The sequence below is a fragment of the Antennarius striatus genome, chromosome 10 (assembly GCF_040054535.1).
Source record: "Antennarius striatus isolate MH-2024 chromosome 10, ASM4005453v1, whole genome shotgun sequence".
NCBI classification, from domain to species: domain Eukaryota; kingdom Metazoa; phylum Chordata; class Actinopteri; order Lophiiformes; family Antennariidae; genus Antennarius; species Antennarius striatus.
The window spans coordinates 20,623,149-20,643,265 of NC_090785.1; the positions used below are offsets into that span (position 1 = coordinate 20,623,149).

Below are 20,117 nucleotides of genomic sequence, written 5' to 3' on the forward strand. Positions count from 1 at the left end.
TCTGCGTGATTTCAAACAGGTCAAGTCAAAAGGTTTGTGTGCTGAGTGGTAAGATCAGAACGAGTGTCGGTCTTTGGTTTTCGAAACATGTCAGGCCTGTCCTGTTCCACCTCGTCTCGGGCGAGGACCTTTCTAATGGTTTCTTTTGACTTGTACATTCAGCCAAAAGTAAGCAGACATTTAATTTAATTTAATATACTTTAGTAATCCCCTAAGAGAAATTAAGAGCACACTCTAGTTAGTCCAATCAAATCACATGCATATGTTAATGTGTACAGGCCCTGAACAAACAAACTCACACAGGGGGCCTGCACGTGTGCAGAGGAGGTAGAGTGGCGGGCTGCTGCTTTGTGGTGCGCCCCAAATGAGCAACTTATAAGGGGGACAGCACCTCGCTCAAGGGCGCTCGGCAGTGCTCCGGACGTGAGCTGACACCTCCCACTGTCAGCTCACCTCCGGGTGTTTTTTTGGGCGGGAGCGGGAATCGAACCGCCGATCTCTGAACATTGGACAACCCGCTCTACAGCGCGCTCTACCACTGAGCCACATTTGTAAATAAAAGCTGTAATCCATTTCCTCGGATTGAATAGAACAACGATAGGTCAATAATATCCTCTGCTCTGTCCACTAAGTAAGAAGTTAGACAAGCATGCTTGCAGCTAACAACTTTAGTAACATATTGTGAATGACTGAAAGTTGCAGCAGGTATAATGAGGAAATGTAAATGTGAGACGGACGATGAAGATGAATGAGGTGAGCATCAATCTACAGTTTCATGTGTTTGTAATTTAAATAATATTATTACAAAATAAATGTAAATAATTTAATATCACCAACATTTCCTTCCAGTGAGAAGGAGAACATCTTGATGACAGCACTCACCTCCTCGTAGGACATCCATTCATAGGGCTGCTTTGGTTTTCTGGAGCCCAGAAAAGGACCATTACCTGGGGGGGAGACAGTTTTCAGTGCTACTCTAGTGTGCTTAAACACCTCATCACCGCTGTTCTCTCTGACATATGAGACCTGTTTTGGTAACAAACCATAGTGTCAACAGTGCAGAGAGACGGTTGTCAGCTCACACACCGAGGACGACAGAGTTCATAACATTCAGGCTCAAAGTCAACAAGAACCAATGCAGTTAGAGACTGCAACATCCCGCGACACCGCTGAATTAAAATTTTTACCCTGACCTACTTGCATAGGTCAAAGATCAAAGCTGGTTCTCTGACGTACTGTCACTGACCTTAGAGGTCTTATTCACACTGGCCTTCTCCCTTGTCTTTCTACCTTATCTGGTGCCTGAGTGTACTTCTTTTCCTTTCGGCTTTTCCTTTCAGGGGTCGCCACAGCAAATCAGTTGCCTCCATCTACCCCTGTCTTCCACATCCTCTTCTCTCACACCAACTACCTTCATGTCCTCTTTCACTACATCCATAAACCTCCTCTTTGGTCTTCCTCTAGGCCTCCTGTCTGGCAGTTCAAAACTCAGAATCTTTAAACCAATGTATTCACTCTCTCCTCTGGACATGTCCAAACCATCTCAGTCTGGCCTCCAAAACCTCAGTCTCCAAAACGTCTAACATGTGCTCTCCCTCTGATGTACTCATTCCTGATCCTATCCATCCTGGTCACTCCCAAAGAGAACCTCAGCATCTTTATCTCTGCTACCTACAGATCTGTCTCCTGTCTTTTCCTCTAGACCAAACAACATCGCTGGTCTCACCACAGTATTGTAGACCTTTCCTTTCATTTTGGCTGAAACTCTTCTGTCACACATCATACCTGACACTTTTCTCCATCCATTCCATCCTGCCTGTACACGCTTCTTCACCTCTTTTCCACACTCTCCATTGTTCTTAAAATCCTCCACTTTCTTGATCTCTTCTCCCTGTAACCTCACTCTTCCACTTGGGTCCCTCTCATTCACACACATGTACTCTGTCTTACTGCGTCTAACCTTCATTCCTCTCCTTTCCAGGACAAACCTGTTTGGCATTTGCCAGAGAACACCAAGATTGGAAAATTCACCACTAGCGCCCTGTCCTCTTCACAGTTGAAAGCAGGTTCACACTGAGCATGTGACAGTCTGGAGACACCGTGGAGAACGTTCTGCTGCCTGCAACATCCTCTAGCATGACCGGTTTGGCAGTGGGTCAGTAATGGTGTTATGGACTGGCCTGCCGGTTCCCCAGACCTGAATCCAATTGAGCACATCTAGGACATCGTGTCTCACTCCATCCACCAATGCCAAGTTGCACCACAGACTGTCCAGGAGTTTGCAGACGCTTTAGTCCAGGTCTGGGAGGAGATCCCTCAGGAGAACATCTGCCACCTCATCAGGAGCATGCCTTGTAGGGAGGTCCCACACACACACTACTGAGCCTAATTTTGAGTTGTTTAAAGGACATTAGATCATAGTTGGATCAGCCTGTAGTGTGTTTTTCCACTTTAATTTTGAGTATAACTCCAAATCCCCCCTCCTGGACTGTAACCTTGTCGTGGTGGAGGGGCTTGCATACTCCAGTGAACCCGATACTATGCTGGAGGGGGTTTATGCCCCCGACAGGTTCAACCAAACTGGACAGGTCAAGGGTGAGGAGGGAGACGAATCAGTCCCTGGTCCCCCAGGTTGGGGGTTGGGCGTGGGGGTAACTTTACCATCCTGTAAAAAAGAGGTAGTCACAGAAACGATGACAAACAAAACCCGAATCACACACCTGGTAGAAGAAGGTGCGCCAGCAGAAGGGACTATGACGCATCTCAGCCGACACACCTTCTTACGCCAAGAAAATCCAATCCTATAGGGACATGGAACATCAGAACCATGTTCCTGGCTGGCAAGGCCGCAACAGTCGCAAAAGAAATGGAGCGCTACAAGCACTCTGTCTTGGGCCTGGCAAAAACAAGATGGACACAGTTGGGAGTGGGCAGTCCGTTATCTATTCTGGATATAAAGAAGAGGGAGCGATTCATAGAGAGGAAGTGGCCCTCATGATGACAAAGGATGCTAGAAAGGCTCTAACTGAATGGAAAGTCAAGTCAAGGCCATCTTTTATGACAGCTTAAACCACTTCTTCTGTTCATCCTGGCAATTGACTGGGTCATGAGGGAAACAACAGAGGGGAAGAGAAATGGAATTCAGTGGACATTGTGGGAACAGCTATGTGATCTTGAGTTTGCGGGTGACATATTGTAGCTCTCCTTTCACATACACAAGAACAGATGCAAGAAAAGACAGACAGGCTTGCAAAGTCTGCAATAAAACTTGGTCTCACTCTCAATACAGCAAAGTCACAGGTTATCAAGATCCACGCCAACCACCGTATCTGTATTAACAACACTGCCCTAGAAGAGGTAGAAGCTTTTACTAGGCAGTGTGGTGGACACAACCGCAGATACCCATGCTGACATAAGAAGCAGAATTAACAAGGCTAGAGTGGTGTTTTACATGCTCAGAAGATCTGGAGCTCAAAGAACACCTCCATCAACACCAGATTGTGCAACTTTAACTCCAATGTAAAACAGGTGATGCTGTATGGATCAGAGACATGGAGGACAACTAAACTCACAACACAAAGGCTGCAAACTTTTATCAACACCTGCCTAAGACGAATCCTTCACATCTGGTGGGAAGACAAAGTAACCAATGTGGACCTGTAGAAAAGAGCAAACCAGGATCCTATTGGCATACAAATTCAGAAGAGAAAGTGGAGTTGAATTGGCCATACCCTCAGGAACCCGCAGCAAACATTGCCCGACAAGCTCTGAAATGGAACCAAGGGAAAAGGACGGAAATAAGGTCACCCCAAGAACAGTTGGAGAAGGAGCATTAAAGCAGAAATGGCAGACGGTGGGCTCAACTGGGGAGACCTCGAAAGACCAGCTACAAACCGAGTGAAATGGAGAGCATTTGTCAACGGCCTATGCACCCTAGAGGAGCAAGGGGCTCAAGTCAGTATGCCATAACTCCAAATACAGGCCTCCATCGGTTGACACATTTGATTTTCATTGATAATTTTTGTGTGATTTTGTTGTCAGCACATTCAACTATGGAAAGAACAAAGTATTTAATAAAAATATTTAATTCATTCAGATCTACATTTTACTTTAGTGTTCTCTTTATTTTTTTTTAACAGTGTAGTTTTCTCAAGGTCAGTCATCATCTCATTTTCATCCCCTTTGCTGCCTGAGTAATGTGCTTTTTGTTTCATCTTTCTATCTGCAACGGTTGCAAAGATATTTGGTGGACATACTAACGGGCGAACGAACGAACGGACGAACACACAAACACTGACAATTACAATACATCACCGCTTTCAAGCAGGATGTAACCACATTCAGTCCAAAGATGAAACATTAAAACATAATTATGACATCACTGTGCTGTGTCTGTGACTCACTGGAGACCCTGAGCCCTCTGAGGAAGAACTCGTACATTGTCCTGGCGTCCTCATAGGTGTGTGTCAATTGGTCATCTCCATCCAGTAGCACTGATCGGCGAGCCGACACAACACCCTGACAGGAGAAAGAAACGCTCCTGATGAGAGCAGACACGGATTCTACTGGTAGTTTGGTTGGATGAAGTGTTGAATGAAGGTTTGAATGAAGGGTTGGATGAAGGGTTTGATGAAAAATGCCTCAAAAAGAGGTTCTGACATTTGTCTAGAGCAAGTCACTGCTGCCCGCCAGGGTGTTATCACAAGATCCTGACCTTTGACCTATCAGCCCTTTACCTTATGGACCATTATCAAAACTGACATAAAAACTGAAACTGTAACTTGTAAATTTATTTTATTTTTAAACATATGATAAAAATAATAATAATTTTCAAGATCCAGTTGAAATGAAGGACATTCAAAACCTGAATATTGGGGTATGTTCACATACCTCTGCGTGCGTGCGTGCGTGCATGTGTGCGTGCGTGTGTGTATGTGTGTGTGATTTTATATATTTAAATTTTATTTTTTTAAGACATAGTTGTGGGAACTAACGAGCTTCTGCTTCTTCTCTGTATTTTTTTAACATTTACATCGTTGGAATAAAAGTAACATCAATGCTGGAGATCTGCAAGTTCATCCGAGGAGCCTCTGATGTCTGACCACTGAGACCACATTCAGTGATTGTCTGAGCCATAACTGGACTGTCTTCTTGTGATTGGATCACCCACGATGCTTAGCTGAACATGGTGAGCACAGACCCAAAGACACTACAGACATACGTGAACCTTAAACTCACCGACACCTCCACTGACTGCATTTGGAGATCGTAGATGAACGGGATGGCTTTGGGTCGCGTTGCCAGGTAGTAGGTGGTTGCAGCGGTCACTGCTCCAATGCTGAACAATAGAGGGGTGGAGACGCTGCTGATGTACTGACTGACATCATTTAGATCTGGTAGTGTCAGCTTCTGAAAGAACTCGTGGTTGAACATGGTGCTGCTGGTGAGGAAAGCTGGTGTGTTTGTTGTAGGAAGGTGTGTGTGGTGGGATTCTGGCCAGGAGGACCCTAAACAGGAAGAGAGAAGGAAGCTCATCATTTACTCTGCAAGTCTTTTTCTTCTATAACTTTAGGAGGTTTGTTACCTCAACCACCAACAAATCACATCCCTACCGTTTCATGTTTTTGTAATGATTATTGAACACCTGAGTCCTGAGTGTTCAAGCGTGACCAGAGCCTTAACTTAATGCCATGATTTAGAGCTATTCACACAAACACGGTTAATGCATGCTGTACATGTGTTAAAGACACAGTCAGTCAGTCATCTTCAGATTACCACCGCTACATCTGCCGCAGCGGGTCACTGGAAGCCGGAGCCTATCTCGGCGGCATAGGGCGTGAGGCGGGGGGGGGACACTCCGGGCACGACGCCAGTGCACCGCGGTGGTAAAGACAAAGGACATAATCTACATGTAATCACATCACACAAACACCGTCCATCCAAACATACTGAAAAGGCTAGGGCTGCAGGCCTTACCGAAAATATCAAATATCACTTTAATCACTTAAAACTGAGATCACGACTACTTGGTATGAAATGTTTAGTAAACGTTCTCTCTCCTTCTCTCTTTCCCTCATCATTGCTGTATAATTTGAAACTGGTTTCCACTTCACTGGCGTCTGGTCTTTGTTGGGGTGTTTCGATTCTCTAGATCAAATGTGTCAAACTCAAGGCCCCGAGGGGCAAATGTGGCCCACCTCATCATTTTATGTGGGCCGCGAGAGCACAAAAGATCAGAATGTCTAAAAAATAAATAGGTCAAAACTGTGCTTTGACCATAAACTACAAAATGGGCACCAGCTTGTCAAATTAATGTCCTAAATTGTGTTTGATGTTATTTTTATTAATTCTCAGAGTTGCACAATGGCCAATGTTGTAGCAGTAACAAGCTCTCAGGTTAACACTTTTTTTTTTTTGAAATTATTGCCAGTGTAGTTACTGCAGTACAGTAGTTATAATAATGACACACTGATGTGTTCATTGCACAGGTCTACCTCCCCTTTTCCCTCTCCATTTCTCTCCTCTTCTACCTCTCACATCTATCTCCCAAACTTTTTCATTCATTCATTCATTTTCTACATACGCTTGTCCCGCTGTTGCGGGTCGCGGGGTTGCTGGAGCCTGTCCCAGCCAACTGTGGGCATGAGGCAGGGGACACTCCAAGTGCGACGCCAGTGCAGCGGGGAGGTACATGTAGACAGACAAACACGAACACACACACTTACACCTACAGTCAATTTGAAACTGGCCAATTTGCTTGAAGTGCATGTTTTTGGAGGTGGGAAGAAGCCGGAGAACCCGGAGAGAACCCACACAGACATGGGGAAAACAGGCAAACTCCACACAGAGTGGAACTGAAACTGGGAACCATTTTGCTGTGTGGCAACAGCGCTACCCACTACGCCACTGTGCCGCCCATGTTAGCAATATGTAAGACAAATAACTTTTCAGTCTATTTTGCCGTGTTTGCCATGTCATAAATAACTTACACAATTATTCCATTTTAAGAGGATCCTTCTGATCAAGAGAGCTGACGCTTGTAAAACACGTTGTGTGTGAAATAGAGAAGTTCATCCCTTGCTGTCACATCAACAACAGCACCAGTACACTAGCTTGTCACTGACAAACTACTGAAACTGCTACAAGCCTGGACACGTACAAAATGACAGCTATGTGAAGGAGAGGCATTTGGCTCTGCTGTCGAGTAGCATGCAAGACCAACACCTTCAGGTTTGAGTGTTAGCCTTCAGTGACTGTTGCATGCCTGCGTCTGATGAATACAATCTTAGTAGTCCACAAATGTATGACAAACTATGATTTTCTTGCCTTGCAGAAACATTTTTCATTTGTAATCACTCATATCACCATTTAAAATGAGATGACAATGTATTTGATCCCTCACCATGCTCCCCTGGAAGGGGGTCTTCCCCTCTATCTATCCTTAACTGTAGTCTAAAATGTGACAATAAACAAAAAACACAAGATACAGCTGAGGATGAGGGGGCTGACACTAGTTTGCTGGTATGTTCTACCAAACTGAGGTTTTGGCAGAATTGAATCTGGACCTGCTGGAAGTACTGGATGAACAGTCAAGACATATACTGTACTAAGTCACGAGAACTCACAGCGTATCCAAGGGAACACAAACGTCAACACATCAGTAGTTTGTTGTTTTATTTTAGGTAAACCAAGACAAGCAGCAATAGTCAATTGGACTTGTTTGATTGGCTGAAGATTTTCTCCTCTCCTCTGAAAATTTTCTTCAGTTCTGACTGACTGCTAGAGTCCAGAAAACAACGGACCAAAACCACCAAGACAATGAGTCTCAATAGGAGACAACAGCTTATGTGACCTCTAATGATAAGTTGAACTCAGGTGTGAAAGGTGAAGACTTATAGTCTCGGTAGTTCCGATTGTTTGTTTTTTCAGTTGCTTGCAGTAGTCCACTGAATCCATTGCTAGCACTGTAGAAAAGCAGGTTCAGCCATTCAGATGCGGTTGACGTTACAGTATAATTAGATAAGATTGAGCGGATATTTGATCCGAATGTGCTGTGTGATGGTACAAGTTTAACAGGTGCGTCAGGTTCCCATTGTGTGTGCTAAATAAAGAAGAGGAGAGGTTTTCTGTTTTGGAACAAACATATTCAAGGAGACGTAAAGATAGAATCAGAGTTTCAGGACAAGTCACACACAGGGCCACCTCCATGGGGCCCTTGAGACCATACATAACCTGAGGCCCAAACCCCCCCCCCCCAGAAACCCATGAGGGATGACACTGATTGCTGCATGACAAGACTGTGCTGATCAATGATTACATCTTGGAAGATTAGATCAGTTATTGACAGAATACAATGAAGAATGTGTAACATGGAGGACTCACCTTACCCAACCTAACATCTCAAACAGTTTCTCAGTTTACATTATAAAATACATTGTTTTCTGCGTACTGGGTTACATTTTTGTATTAAGAATTTCTATCATCATTTATCAGCATTTAACCACTGCAAGAATCAATGAAAGACAGCCTTTTGCATGGAAATTGAAAATTAGACAATCATCTAACATATTATCAGCAGCACAGAAGGAAACCGTACATGAACAGTACAGGGACCAACATACATCACCTATGAGGCCTTCAGCAGCCACCTACTTAACGGGAATGAGTGTAAAATAATGAGTAGGAAAGAGGTGTTAACATTCTATAAAAACAGTCTAAAGGAATGACAGTGAAAGATTTAATGTTGCGCAGGTGCTACTTTACTGTATCTATTCAGACTGCCTCCATGGCTCACGAGAGTGGTTACTACAGTGTATTAGCCAGTATTTCTGAAAATAAAATCTCTTTAGTAACGTGATGTGAATAAAGGTTTTAGTTTTGATGCAACACTAAATGTGTGTTCTCAGACATATAACAGAGAATTTACATTTGTTTTCTCTCTGTCTCCCTAACCCTAACCCAAACATGTTTACAGGTGAAGATATATATGGCAACACGCTAACACACACATGCAAAACCCCAACAACCAAGAAACCACCTCCATAACAAAAAGTCATAAAAGCTTTTTAAAACAGTAGAACTACCCTTCAAGTCCTCTCCAACAGACAACTTTCATATTCCTACCGAACGCCTTCCTCTCACCTGTAGAGCTGCACCAGGTGAATCTGAGGTTTTCCTTTCCAGCTAAGTGTCCAATGACAACAACCCTGCTGCTGTTACGGCAACCGTCGCACTCTGACAAACTGCTAACACTGAATGCTCACACACTTTCTTTTACAAGGTAATGTGTTGCCTCAGCCGGTCAACCAATCAAAGGTCAGGCAGGCTCCACGTGAGGCTCTGATTGGCTGCTTGTGGCAGTATGGTTATCCAAAAGCTGTAGAGTCGATCCACTGGATGTTAAAAAAGTTCTTGAAGACGTTTCGTCTCTCATCCAAGAGACTTCTTCAGTTCTGAAGAAGTCTTCTGACTGACTTCTTCAGTTCTAACCCCTAACTAACCCCTAACCACGAATCAGTAGAAACCACCCTCAGACACCAAAGACACTTAACACTGAGTGATAAGAAGTCACAGTGACAAATCTTTCAGCCTGATTCAATGGCAAAAGTTATGCTGATGCCACATTTCGTTGAACTCACGTCTGTCATATTAAGTAATAAAAATAGGTAATTAATGATCAACTAATTCAAACACAAAAAATGGAAGATAGGTATTGTTCCTACTGAGGAAAAACGCTGTAATTGCATACTTGAACCCTTATGGAAGAAGCCTTGCTCGGATGCTGATTCCTTTATAAGTTATAGACCAGTCTAAAATCTTACTTTTTTGTCAGAAGCCTTTAGGTCAATATAGCTGATAAAACACTTGACCTTGGATGACCTCCTTGATCGATTTCAGTCTACATTCCAGGTTAATCATTCAACTGAAGCAGCTCTCACCAAGGTGGAAAACTATTTACTGTAGACTTTGATCAGGGTAAGTGCTGGTCTTACTCTATCAGAGTCCAGATTTCAGCACAGTGGATCGCTGCTTATTACTGGACAGCCTTGAAAATTATTTTCGTGTCTCAAGTCAGGTGCTGCTTTGTTGGAAATGTTGTCAGCGAGTTCTCAGCATTCCTTCTATAACAGTACAGTCTCTGAGCCACATGCTGTTGGGTATGGGGTACCACAGGGGTCTGTGCTTGGCCCTTTGTTATCATGAATTTACATGGCACCATTGGGTCAGATTTGGGATCTAATGTCATTGTTATGCAGATGACTTACAGTTTTATGTGCCTTTTGCTCAGACAAACTCAACATCTGAGGCCTGTCTCGCAAAAGTTGATAGTTGTGTAAAAATGTCCTTTTACTTAACTCAGTTAACAGAAATGATGGTTATTGTTTTGCAAAACTAATGCACCTTTACAAACTGTTTAGATTGTCTCTAGATGATTGTGTAATTCATTGTTGCGATAGAATTGTGAATCTTGGAGTGCTTTTTTCTTTTGAGTTACATATACATATAAAAGCAGTGACCAGAGTGGCCTTTTTTCATGTCAGGAATATCAAGATTTCATTTAATTTTTTATTTAACGATGATGAGTTCCTCTTTGGTTGGTTGGTTGGTTGGTTCATTTTCTGAACTGCTTTTCCACTTCCGAGGGTCACAGGGGTTGATAGAACCTATTCATGAATTCATTGAAACGCAAATAGATTACTGCAATGTCCTTCTGTCAGGTTTGCCAAAGAGAAGACTTTGAGGTTTCCAAATGGTGCAAAACATTGCAACTTGTGTTTTGTCTGGTGCGGGTAAACACACTAACATAATACTCCTGTGTTGGCTGCTCTCCATTGACTCCGTGTGGAGGTTAGGGCAAAAAGGCCAGTTCAGGTGAGGTACTTAAAGCACAACTTAGGACCCATATGTTCACCGTTGTGGACATCTCTGATTTGTCTGTCCACTGATATCTGCTGCTGTACTAGTTTTTATTATTGTGTATGTTATTATTGTGCACTTCTTACTAATATGATGCACAGTCCTTTGAATTAAAACATAGTACAAATAAATAAACTTAATATTATTATTACTAAAGTATTTGTCAGTCAGATGCAGATGTAAAATGTCTTAATTATGATGTAACAAATGAGTTATTAGTTATTAATACTAGCTTCTCATACAAACACGCATACACTTAAACCGCCGTGGCCAAAAGTTTTGAGAATGCCACAAATATTAATTTTTACAAAGTCTACTGCCTCGTTTTTTTATGATGGCAATTTGCATGTACTCCACAATGTTATGAAGAGTGATCAGATGAATTGCAAATACATGCAAAGTCTTTCTTCACCACGAAAATGACAAACATTTCCACTCCATTTCAGTCATGCCACAGAATGACCACTGACATCATGTCATTGATTACGCCATAAACACAAGTCAGAGTGTTGATGACTGAGATCACTCAGTCACGCTGACTGAGTTACAACAACGGACTGGAAACTTTACAAGTAAGGTGATGCTTGAAATCATTGTTCTTCTTCTGGAGTAACTATGGTTACCTGCAAGGAAACACATGCTGTGTTCAAAAAGGGTTTTACAAGCAAGGATATTGCTTCTAGTAAGATTGCGCCAAAATCAACCATTTATTGGATCATCATGAATTTGAAAGCAAGACATTCTATTGTTGTGAAGAAGGTTTCGGGGTGCCAAATAAGGTCCAGCAAACACCAGGACCATTTCCTTAAGTTGATTCAGCTGAGACATTGGGGCACCACCAGGGCAGAACCTGCTCAGGAACTGCAGCAGGTAAGTGTGAGTGTGTCCGCACGCACAGTGGGCGAAGACGTTTGGAGGATGGCCTCGTATCAAGAAGGGCAGCAAAGAAGCCAATTCTTTCCAGGAAAAATATCACGGACAGACTAACAGACCTTAATCCCATTAATAACTTTTGGTCAATTCTCAAGAGGTGGATGGACAAACTAAAACCCACAAATTCTGACAAACTCAAATAATTAATTATGCAGCACTGGGCTGCCATCAGTCAGGATGTGGCCCAGGAGTTAACTGACAATATGCCGGGGCAAATAGCTGAGGCCTTATAAAAGAAGAGTCAAAAGTGCAAACACTGACTGTTTGCATAAAGTAATTGTCAATAAAAGCCATTGATCTTTATAAGGTGCTTGTAATTATATTTCAGTATGTTATAATAGCACTGGACAAAAAGATATAAAAACATAAAAACTCATGAAAACCAATAATTGTGTCATTCTCAAAAACTCTGGCCACGGCTGCACACGTGCACACGCACACACACACACACACACACACACACGCACACACACACACACACCTGTGTGTATGCTCGACTCGAGTTGCTCTGTTTAACTCAACAGGTGTGATTCTACGCATGTGTGACGTGAGCCCAACGACCTGCTCTGAAGCACGTGACCCTTTTAATCTATCCCACCCACCTCAGGAAGCCTGACTCCCCCCCATACACACACCCCACCCCCAAACAACGGGACAGCAGGAATAGGGGGCAGGGGCGGATGCATACCAAGGAACCAATAAAAACAGGGTGGGTCATCATGCTGAGCCAATCACAGACGGTTCACCTTTCACCTCAAAACCAGATGAACGGACCCAGACAGTTCTGTACAAGTCCCCCCCCTGGACACACGACTGTGGTTCATGGTAGACTAGACGTGAACCCCCCCCCCCCCCCCCCCGCGTTAGACTTCAAGCTCACGTGCTTCACTTCCCAGTGTGGAGTCAGAAAGTCCGTTCTGACCCGTCATAACACGTCATAAGGAACGCGTCACTGAGAAATCTCAATACCTTTAAGGGGCCGATGAGCGGAGCTCCTAAAAGTCCCGTCACTTCCACGGAACTAAGTTAGCGCGCTGGTTTGGAGGTTAAGGTGCTAACAACAAGCCGGCCGAGAGAGAATTATTCGTTCTACGCTTATCAAACGCCCGCAGCGTCCCTCCGTTGGAGCTCGTCTCACCTCTGAGCAGCAGAAACTCCCGGCTTCTCGCTCCTTGTCGGGGACATCTAAAACAACAAAGTAATTCCGCATCGGATCTTCAAAATAAGAGCTCTTGAGGAAGTTTCTGCTTAATACGCGTTTAATCGAACGTTTAATCGACGGAAATACGTTATTGGAAATTTTTTGTCGTAAACTAAAATGTAGCTACAGTCCTGAGTGTGTCTTCCACTAATTTAACTGTATGAAGATATGTTTACTTTTAATTTTAAAGGGTGTGTACAGTTGGTGTGACACGACCTCAGGACATACCAGACATCTCTTTACATGCACATGAATGTCTTGAGGCGCATTCCTGCCACAGTCCAGAGAAAACGCAGGCGTGATGTTTGTTGTGTGACAAAGGAACAGCAGGAGAACCTTGTTCCTCTGAAGCCTTCCTGACCTTCAGCAGCTCTGAGGTCACTGTGGGAAGTGATGTGATTAGATGAATTAAAATCCTTCTGCCTTAACTGTTGACAAAATATGTAATCTATAAATCCACTCATGTTAATGTTAAATCAATGTTAAATTGTAATAATGGTTAATAAGTGATCATTTACATCTAAATAAACAAATTTTTTCACAGTGCCATACCGCCGTTTCTGTTGCACACACACGTACTCAATAATACAATCCAAAACCTGTACATTAATTTAAAACTGATAAAAATCTAAAGCCATATTTAAAAACAAAACTGTGTCTCGTTACTTCATAAAAGTTTTTAAAGGTATTTTTGTGGCCAGAGAGAGTCAAGATGACCTTTCAGATTCCTTGAACAACAAGTTGTGTAAATCAAGAATCAGCATAATAAATCAAGCATTCTTTTCCCTCGAAGACCAAATAAGTCGGAATCAATAGTATTTCTTGCAGAAAACAAAAAACAAAACTACCTACAAAACGTTTTGTTAAAACTCTTTATAAAGCAATAATGGAAAGCATTTTTAAACTTTCTTTTTGGTGAGGGAACAGCATTTGAAGCCAGCTGGAGAAATGTCTTTCTCTTCTTTTGTTAGCTGGAAGAATATAGAGAAACATTTCTAATGCACAAGCATTCAAAAAATAATCACACAATCTGTGTACAGTGGAAATGTCAATTATCAAAATGACACAAATTCAACATGACTTAAAATATATAATTCATAAATACATGTTTATACTCTGTCAACCCACTCAAACCACCAAATCAAACAGTCATTGTTCAAGTGTTCTGTTGCTAATGTTCAGTGAAATAGTCAGACGTGCAAATTAACATTGCAGTGTATCACATCATACAGTGGTTTTAGTGAACGGTCTATTCTGATTGGCTTCAGGGTGTCCATTCATTAATAATGAACACCAGCCGATTAGTTCTTGTTCACTATTCTGAATCAATGAACACCTCAGCATCACGAATACATGACATCATCAAATTTGGCCTGGAGTGCTTTGTCTGAAAGACGTGGGTGTAACAGCTGCCAGTGGTCATGTGACCTAACAGACATCATGTAGGTTATCACACAAATCATCACATCTCATGTCGTGTCTCTGTAAACATGAAGTGAAGGTTGCAGACACACAACGGAACCCACTGGGGAGCATGTTGATATCGATGTTTGGACAGAGAAAGAGAGAAGGCCACATAGTTCTGTTATTGTGTCATATTCTGTTGATTTATAATCTTTCTATTATAACATCACCTTTTAGATGACAGATATATTAATTTATATTTCAGGTTTATGTTTCAGATTCCTCCTATGCAATCCTACTCTTTCCATTAAACAAGACCATAAAAGAATAATGTTAATTATTGCAAGTGTTAGTCAAGTCCTCAGGGATTACCAGGGAAACATTAATGGTTTGTGAAAAACTATACTTAAATTCACAATGCAGATATACAAATAAATAGTTCCCGCTGTAGGATAGTATTGGCAAGTGTCCATAATCAGAATGGACTCTGCAGAGGCTGCGCCGTGTTGGCTTCTGGTCTTTGCATCATTAATTATTTGCTGATAATGGACAGTACATCAGGCATGAGTCCTTCCATCCTCTTTAAAACATGCTTTCATACACAGTAAGGAGTTGAAGCCTGCTTCACAAACATCCTTGACGACATTTTAACAGATGAAGATAAATATACTTCATGCAAATCATCAAGAAAGAAAACAAATTCCACATTTTTCCGTAACTTTAAATATTCACTTCATAACAGTCCATTACTTCATTGGTCCATTGATATAAAAACAGTGTCTCCAACATGCATACAAGCTGATCCTTTGTTCTGCTGAACAAAGGAGAGTACCCCCAGCAGGTACTCTCCGTCATCAGGGCGACAGAGAGTACCTGCTCCTTCCTAGCACGTGCAAATCTACTAAATGATGAAGACGAAACTTTCCAGGGAGAGTGTATTTGTTTGTTTGCAACAACAGGTGCTCAGTAGCGGGCTTCAGTTGGAATCTTTGGACTTCTGGGGTTCTCAAATGTTGTGTCATCAGAACAGGTAGTCCACATCAACAGGTTGTCTTTAGGCTCAGTGTTGATTGGACAAAAACTGTCTGCAGTTCTGGTAGAGATTATAATCAAAGCTCAGCATTTCATGAACCAGTCTTTTCAGTCTTAAGGTCAAGTTTTTGATCAACAATCATCTTCTTTTATTTGTTTAAAAGTTTTTTGGTCTTCATATTGCTCCCCTCCCTCCCCCTTCTACAGGAAATTAAAAGAATTCTATGTGAATTAAAGGAAGAATACAAAGGAGCAATGCTGTAATATCTGCGGGTCAGCCGGAGCAGAAAGAGCAGTGAACCCCACCTGTGAGATCGGTGATGGCCCCCTCTAAGACCAGGGCTTTTAAGAGCTCAGTCTCTTTGTTCACGTTGTGAGTCGTCTTGTGTAGCATGGCACTCATAGGCTGGTGGTCATAGTAGTGCAGCGGTGCCCCCTTCTGGGAGAGGTTGTAGCCGAAACCCACCAGGCTGACCTCGTCACACAGCAGACTGGCTAAATCCAGAGCAGAGACTCCGATGGTGGGGATCGTCTGCAGGCAAGAAACAATGACAGAATACAGTATTATTGACACAATCTGACGTCTGAGTGATGACTAGATCGTAAGGGTTTTCTTTTACCTGCTCCCAGCCCCACAGGCGCTTTTTGGGTGGATGGTATTTCAGTAAATTTAGTGCAGTCTCTCTGATCACGTGAGGGTTTAGAAGTCTGAACTTGTGAGGCTCAAGAGGGATTTGATCTGGAACCTTCTGCCAGAAGAATAGCCAGTCCCACAGAGACTGAAACACAAAGCAGACACATGTCCCAACAGTGATCTTGAACCCTGGACCGCTTTCGTCTGAACATCTTGATTCTCAGGATCTAACTACATCTAACTTTTTGCACAAACGTTAATTTCCTTTGCAGGTTTTTAACCATCCATTCAAAATTTTCAGTTCCTATAAAGCAGTAGTCCCCAAACCCCGGGCCGCGGACCGCTACCGGTCCTTTTTATTTATCTCAGATTCTGGAAGATGTTTTATTTTGAAAAGTGACCTCTGTGTGGAATGACGCACAAACAGATGGATGTGTCTGTCCTGCTTGACAGGTCTCGGCCACGTGACAGGTTATCAGTCATTACCCCTAAATTAAGCACCCACAACCACACCAGTGTTCTGGATTAAAGTCAAGGCAGATAATCCTGAGATTGCCCAAAAAGTATAGAAAACCCTGCCTCCATTTCTAATCTCCCGTCTTTGTGAAGCGGGATTTTCTGCAGTGACCATAAAGAAAACCAAACTGCGGAGTAGACAGGGCGTTTAAACACACTTCAGGTGTCATTGTCTCCCGTTACCCCTAGATCAGCGGTCCCCAACAACTAATTCTAATTATTGTAATTATTATTATTTGATTGACTTGTTCACCCTTTTCTTGGTAATGATCAATATTTCTCCTACGTTGAATGCACTGATTTTAAGTCTCTGTATTTCAAAATAAACCTCATCAGTGCAGTCACTTAAAATCGAGTTTTTAATATAATTATTTCTTCCAATTATTTCGTTTACAGATATATCAATTTATGAAAAAAAGTTTCTTTATTGTCTGTTGATGTCTGCATTTTACATAAAACCACTGCGGATGATTTATTATTAGACTACAGCTGTCCTGGCATCCGTAACGATTATCGAGCAAATGAAGGCCAGTCCGTGAAAATATTGTCTTAGATGAAACTGGTCCGTGGAGCTAAAAAGGTTGGGGACTGCTGCTATAAAGTACTTTAAAATATTCTATATTAATGTGTTTACTCACATTCACTGCATTAAAACTTTTATCCAGCTTCATTTCTGATCCTAACCTTTAATTTACACGCATCTCTTGTGTGTGTGTGTGTGTGTGTGTGTGTCCTAGAGACTGGTCAGTGGAGCTGCAGATGTTTCTCGTGTGCTTTGCTTGAATGCTTGCTATTCTCACAGCTGGTTTTTTTCACAATGCCCCCTGCCCCAGGGTCATCTCCAAGGTCATCTCTAGGGTCTCTCCAGGGTTGTCTTGTACCTTCATTGAGGTGCAGGATCAGGAATGAAGCTGGACAAAAGACATCTGTTTTCCTTTGCAGGACTTCTCCATCAAGTTTTCACACTCCTCACCACAGAGAGCTTGTTGATCATAGCAGAGGTCCAGCTGATATCCACACCTTTATACACCACCGCTACAAACAGGGTTTGTGGGTCGGTGTCCACCCAGTGGAGTGCTGTGCCCTCTGGGTAACTCATCCGAATGCTGGTCCGATTTCCAACGTCCACACTGAACTCTCCCAGAGGGCCACTGTTTAACCTGAGGGAGACAGTCAAGAGGTCACGTGACTGTAATGCTCCTTAGTGTCTTTATAGGTGTGTATCTGACCTGATAATGGTGTCAAAGCGGTCGATCAGAGGGCCCAGCTCCAGACCCTTGAGGACGCCTCCGTTTCCAACGACCACACAACGCTGGCATTTATCTGAAGCGACTCCCAGCGGCGGAACAGAACCAGGGGCTGGCAGCTTGACAGGAAAGATCACAGCAGGAGAAACAGAAATCTTTGTACACAGGTGACAAAAGTTAAAGCATAAGAACAACTCAGCTGGAGTTCAGGTTCATGAATGTGTCCATTTACGAAGCGCAAGTGATTTTAAAACAGTTTCAGCCACTTTGACGTAAATAAAAGTGATAGAAGGTGATAATAACAATGACTAGTATCCTTGTCATTAGAGATGGAGTCCAGCAGCATCTGCAGCCCAGGCTCCTCAGGAAGTCCAGCTCATCCAGGATCACACAAACAAAGAAGGTCTGCTGTGTCTTCCTACAGTCTGAAGAGCGTGGGGGAGACACCGGACACTGGCCTGTATACAAGGAGAGCTGGACAGGGTCGTAGAACTGCAGCACCCAAGCAGCAGGGCGTGGCTGTGACTCCGAGCTGAAGCAGTAGTCTGCTTGTCAGCTGAAGGTTTCATGTTCAGCCAAAATGTCTCTGGGTAGGTTGTTGGACTCCAAGGTCCTCCCAGTGGTTGCTCCACTAGAGTGTGAGTGTTTGTGTGAAGGAGCAAAGGGAGCATCGTCGGTTGGTCTATGTTCCTAACCTGACCTGTGCTCATGAGCTTTGGGTGATAACCCCAAAAAGCTGAAATTAGTTTCTGGGCTCACCCCGAGAGACAGAGACCAGCAGCTCAGTCATTTGGGAGGTACTCAGAGCAAAATCTTAAACTAAAAGCCTTCAACACTGTGCTTCCACCTTATGTCAATAAATATACAAGGTGCCATTGAAGGACTGTAGCTGCTCTACAAACATTTAACAAATATTATTTTATTACTGCATTGAAAACAAAACGATAAAAATGTGAGAACATTCACCTTCTTGAGTAGCTCCTCTACTTCATCCTGCAGACCCCTGAAGCCAAAAGGCGGAGCATAAAGGAAGAGATCCTCAGACAATGGAACATCTTTCCACAGAAAGGGCTGGGTCATGTGACTGGCAGGAGGAAGTTGAGTTAACAGGCTCTGCCTTGTTTTGCTGGGATTACACTGTCCCTCCAGAACTCTGTACACATGCTGGTGTACCTGCTGCAAGGAAAACAGATCACATGACAACTGGAGAAAAGTCCTGCAGAAACTTCTATGATTCACTGTGAGACACAATGTACTGCAGCTAAATAACATATGTATGAAGGTTATGCAAGGAGGTTGTGTTTGATTCCTTTGGCGTTTGTATGTTCTCTCTGTGTCTGAGTGGCTTTTCTCCTTTCAACATGGAGGGTTGTGTAATTCATGACAGATAGAATGAATATGTAACCGCTTAAGGTATTTGATAGTTGCATCATCCCAAGGGCTGCTATCAAGACTTAGTCTAACCAGAAGCTCAGGATGGATGCATGAACGGATGAACAGACAGATCTGGAGAGGTGTTCCTCCACCTGTAGCTCTGGGGAGCTGGAGACTTCTACGAGATCCAAAGACAACCAAAGGACGCCACCAAAAATACAAAAAGAGGCAGACAACAGCCCCAACTCCACAAGCATATCGCCTTGGCAACCCAGAGGGAGCAAAGATAATTTTTATCACGTTTCCAATTTGTTAGGACAGCATCCAGCGATGATATCATGACTCTTGAGCTAAACAGTGGCGTCATGACACAAGAATAGAAAAAAAAATCCATAAAATATGTCTACTGACATCCCAGATGTTATTTCTTTTATTGATAATTCTTCTCTAGAGACGACATCTCTCTTCACTGGTGTGAGCTTGTTAGCAGTACAGATTTGTTTAGTCCTACCTTTTTATGAGCAGCGCTGACGTGCCAGTCTCTGGGCTCTCTGGTTTCCCTCTCAGTCAGAGACAGGTATACACCCACCAAGCCCAGCAGCCCTATAGCCCCACACAGCAGCAACACACACCTGGAGACACACACAAGATCAAAAGACAGGAGGAGGGACAAACGAATGTTAATGAAAAAAATACTTTATATCAGCCCAAGAGCTGGCTGGTGATAGGAAATGATAACAAGATCAGAGTAACATGGATGTTTTCACCCAGTCTGTTGGGTTCATTTGTTAGCAGAAAGACAAAAAGACTAGTGAACAGATTTCCACAAAACTTGGAAAAATGTAGATGCTCAAACAAA

General features: G+C 42.9%; 1 protein-coding gene across 13 annotated transcripts in view; it reads right to left on the reverse strand.

Moving 5' to 3' along the window:
* LOC137602366 (long-chain-fatty-acid--CoA ligase 1-like) overlaps positions 1-20,117 on the reverse strand; it is a 58,393-nt gene that overhangs the window by 33,736 nt on the left and 4,540 nt on the right. For 7 of the 13 annotated variants that reach the window (XM_068325014.1, XM_068325011.1, XM_068325013.1 and 4 more), the window contains 10 exons: positions 19,770-19,890; positions 18,851-19,060; positions 17,867-18,039; positions 17,611-17,797; positions 16,108-16,266; positions 15,794-16,019; positions 13,280-13,432; positions 5,239-5,507; positions 4,404-4,518; positions 883-947 (listed from right to left, as the gene is read on the reverse strand). In XM_068325014.1, coding sequence (XP_068181115.1) covers positions 883-947; positions 4,404-4,518; positions 5,239-5,507; positions 13,280-13,432; positions 15,794-16,019; positions 16,108-16,266; positions 17,611-17,797; positions 17,867-18,039; positions 18,851-19,060; positions 19,770-19,890 — 1,678 coding nt within the window. The other 6 variants (XM_068325016.1, XM_068325018.1, XM_068325020.1 and 3 more) reach the window with 6 other exon arrangements.